Source organism: Centroberyx affinis, unplaced genomic scaffold (assembly GCF_046629955.1).
Source record: "Centroberyx affinis isolate AG114_WGS23_722 - 3 ecotype Tasmania unplaced genomic scaffold, CSIRO-AGI_Caff_v1 ptg002753l_1, whole genome shotgun sequence".
In the NCBI taxonomy this organism is placed as follows: domain Eukaryota; kingdom Metazoa; phylum Chordata; class Actinopteri; order Beryciformes; family Berycidae; genus Centroberyx; species Centroberyx affinis.
In genome coordinates this window covers 73,261-77,500 of record NW_027280916.1, presented here as the reverse complement: position 1 = coordinate 77,500, position 4,240 = coordinate 73,261, and the positions used below count along the sequence as shown (strand labels likewise).

Genomic DNA, 4,240 nt, shown 5'->3' with positions numbered 1-4,240 from the left:
ACAACCTTGGGTCAATGCTGCTGTGTGTGTGTGTGTGTGTGTGGGTGTTTGAGTGTGCACGAAGCCTTCAATCTGTAGTTCACTTGTAAGCATGTTTATGGCTTTCTATTCAAGAGAGAGAGAAAAGGGAAACCACTCTCTTGGTGCTTCGTTGGAGAGAGGGCAGCCATAGATTTCAGAGAGCGGTTGTTCTCTCTCCATGGTGCTGAATTGTTGCTCGGTCTGAAGTGACTGCTGTGTTTATCTGACACATCTCAACCAAATGCTCACGGAAAGAAAGACAAGAACATCAGCTTTCCACTGGCGTCAAACTGCATCCCCGCTGTAGGTTAATGAGGGTCCTGAAAGTGGGCTTCGAGTTATTATTTTTTTTTACCATTGGTACTGCTCTGCATCAAAGGGAAGAGTTCATGCCTGACTAACAGCACAAAATAGCAGCAATATGAATATGACACTGAGTAGGAACAGAAGTAGAAGAAGAAGGAGGAGAAGGAGAAGGAGAAGAAGTAGAATATGTTTCCTCTCTCACGCTTCAAACTCTTCCCAGCACACAGTGGGATGCGGGATACACAGCAAACAGCATTTGTTTACACCTAGTGATGCAGCTGATAATAAATCCACCTAACCTCATTTTACCTGACTGTTTCAGGCTGACATAAATCTTTATGGTCTAAAAGCATCTTATGTGTCTTAGTGAGCAGAATCAAATTGATTTGGGTTATTTGATGATAAGGCCTTTTAAGGGGAAATGCCCTACATTTAAAGGATGTGGCATTTTTAACACATCTGTGTGTCTTCTTTGGGACAGAAGACATTTGTGTTACTTTTCAACACAACATGTTAATGACAATACATTCTAACACAACATATGCTGTTATTAATTATCTTGTGTTGTGTGCTTCTCTGAAAATATAATTGGTATGGGTGGTTGTTTGCCTTATGATTATCACCAGTCATAGTTTACCCACATTTGTATTCACCATAACATCACTGTTTACACTCCTACTGTAAGTCAGCATCCTTGGTTCAGCATGTGTGCGTGCAGTTCACATGCAATCAACAGTTCAGGTGTGTTTAGTAACTTTTACCTCACTGTGGCGCGTGAACTCCCTCTGCACTACGCTGACGACGGGCACCTGGAGCGCGACCGAGACGAACTCCAACTTCACGAGCTCGTCCCGGTTCCTCGGGAAGGCGAGCATGGCGGACACCCCCTGCACGACCACGGTGTGACACACGCTCTCCAAGAAGGACAGCGGGTCCTCCCAGTCGGGGCTGCCCGCGGAGGAGAAGGAGAACGCGGGCAGCTCGCCGAGCCCGGACCCCACGGCCATCACGAGCTCCAGGGTTAAGTTGTAGGGCAGCAAACCGGCCCGGTTCAGAGCCTCGACCGCGACGAGGACCGAATCCCGGGGTGCAAACACGCGGTTCTCCCTCGAGGCGGTCTCCTCTCGCTGCCGTGCCAGGCTCTTACTCCTGCTCGCGCCCCGCTGCCCGTTAACGGCGCCTCTAGTCCTCAGACTTCCGTAGCCAGGCGCACCGGCACTTGTTTTGACCTGCTTTTCCAACTCTAGCCGCCGCTCTCCCGTTTCCCTCGAAGCTCCCCCGACCACGTCCCCGGTGTCCCAGTCCTCAAACCCGCTGCCGACGGTGGCGGAGAGCAGGCGGGGCTGGACGTGCAGCGCCCCGAGCCGGACGGTGTGACCGATCCGTTTCAGCACCTGGCAGGGCTGCGGGTGCGAGTGAGCGCACGGCGGGAGAAGCACGAGAGCGCACAGCAGCGGCAGCAGCGGCAACAGTGATGGTGGCGGGACCCCAGTACCTGCTCGAGCTCCTGGGCCGTTCATCATCATCATCGTCGTCGTCGTCATCTTCATCATCACCGCTCCACAGTTCCGCCAAATTCCCCGTCCGACGGCAAAACGGCCGAGCACCGGAGCCGCCCCGCTGGTCCCCCTCCTGGCCCCCCGCGTGTGGTCCGCGTGCGCCGCTCAGACCAGCTCCAGCTCCAGCTCGCGGCAAAGTTGTGCGTTTCTCCACCGACACAGACAACAGGCTGCTGAGGCGCGAGACTGGGCACGAGCAGCGCACAAGCAAAATTTGAACCCAAAGTGCCGTTTTTCATTTCAAAAGATTTTCATCATTCGAACCTTTTGAATATTGAACGGGTCGTAGAATCAACCGGTAACATTTCCACATATTCCAATAGCAGAAAAACGATGGAGCAGAGAAGAGAGTAGGTAAGCCCAGAGGGGGAAATACCGAAAAAAAATGTCATTGCGCATCAAACACATTCCTAAACAGTGAAATCCACCACTTGCGGATTTATGGAAATATCTGATGGCTTTAGCAGAAAAAAAAATATTCCATTAACATCCAGAGCGCACGAGCCAAGGCATCACTTCGTCCGGTGCTCGGGTTATATTTTGTTTCCACGTTAAACACCCAAGTAAGAGCTTTCCAGAGCGCGCGCGCTGAGCTCCTCACCCTCTATACTGACACTTGTACCGGCGAGACCTCCGGCACGAGAGCGGTCTTCTGCGCACGTTCCGGCGAGATTTAACCCCATCCTTACCTTAACACCCCCCCCTCACCCACCAACCCCCCTTCCCCCCCTCCAGCTGACTAGACTGTCAAGAGGATAAATGGGATAAATACATAAGTTGGATAACGCAAAACAAACAAATAAACAAACAAGCAAACAGCTAAATAAAGATAGATAGATAATAGATAAGATAGACAGATAGATAGATAGATAGATAGATAGATAGATAGATAAACCAGTACATACATACATACATACATACATAAATAGAATAAAGAGGAGAATGGAATAAGAAGGAAGAAAAAAAAGAGGCTATAGCCAAATCAGATCCTCACAGCTCAGTCCACCTTGAGGCAGATCCTGCATGCAAACCTGATGCATCAGATCAGCTGATTTTCACTGTAGCTTTGGCTTCATGCATAAACCAGAGGACAGACAGCAACAGATCTTATGTTGCATAAAGAACATCTTCATATTCCCTGATGAGGTGCGTGAGGTAGATCCGGTTGGATTTACTGTTTGTTTTATGAAAGCATGAACATGGAGTCTACATCGCTTAGGTGTTAATAAAACATATGTGTGATGTAGCCAGGGGGTCTATCATCTGTTTAGGAGTGTAAGAGTGTTTAAGTGTGTGTGTGTGTGTGTGTGTGTGTGAGGGAGAGAGCGAGAGAGAGAGAGAGGGAGAGAGAGAGAGAGAGAGAGAGAACAGAGACAGCCAATGCTTCTTAATATATTCCATTCTGCACATCTAGGTTTCATTGCAGCTATAGTTTGTCATGCATAATCCAAAGAATACAAGAATACATCAGCAAATCCTGCATTGTACAATAAACATATTATATATTCCTGTGTATAAACCTGGATGGGTTTGTTGGATGATTTATGTACATATGATTGTACATTGTACAATTGTGAACAACTAATGTTTTGTGGATAGGAATATGTTAGTAAACTGTATCTTCTTTTCTTCTATGTGGCAGAGAGAGGGATTAGAGTGTGTGTGTGTGTGTGTGTGTGTGTGTGTGTGTGTGTGTGAGAGTGAGAGAGAGAGAGACAGCCACCTGTCCTTAATAAAATTGTTTTACTTAATCATATCTAATGACATCCAATTAGAACCTTAACAGCTGTTGAAGGATGGAATGTTTAACTGATGTGGCTCTTGTTGCCGCGGTAACCCACAGGTCAGGGGTCGCCATTGACCCAATCAGCAGGCTCAGTTGAAAAGGCGACACAGATTAATGATTGGTTAATGGTCTGATCTAGATTAATGATTGGCTAATGGTCTGGCTTGAAATGAGAGGCACGCCCACTGGGATATTGGAAGATCAATGGCCTTGATTGATCTGATAGCAGCATGACCTCACAGAATGGGATAGGAAGGAACGGAGAGAGAGAAAAAAAGAGAGAGAGAGATAGAGAGAGGTTTGGACAGGAGCGGAGGAGGAGGTGGTAACCAGAGGGGACAGGAAGAGGAGGAGAGTGAAGGAGAGGTAATAGAGGAGATGAGGACAGGAGGAAGCAAAGGAGAGGGAAGGGGAGTAGAGAGAGAGCGAGAGAAGAGAGGTTTGGACAGGGGAGTAGAGGAAGAGAAGACAGAGAGAGAGAGAGAAACAGAGAGAGAGAGAGAGAGGAGAGAGGTTTCGACAGGAGAGGTGATGGAGGAGATGAGAAGAGGAAGCAAAGGAGCGGGAA

The 4,240-nt window shown here is 48.2% G+C and overlaps 1 protein-coding gene across 1 annotated transcript in view; it reads right to left on the bottom strand.

Annotated features, from left to right (window-relative positions):
* grin3a (glutamate receptor, ionotropic, N-methyl-D-aspartate 3A) overlaps positions 1 to 1,877 on the bottom strand; it is a gene marked incomplete at its 3' end in the record, with an annotated part of 46,670 nt that extends 44,793 nt beyond the window's left edge. Inside the window, exon 1 of the mRNA XM_071535714.1 lies at positions 1,089 to 1,877. Within this exon, the coding sequence (XP_071391815.1) occupies positions 1,089 to 1,877 (789 nt within the window). The remainder of the gene's footprint in view (positions 1 to 1,088) is intronic.
* Positions 1,878 to 4,240: the final 2,363 nt, after the last annotated feature.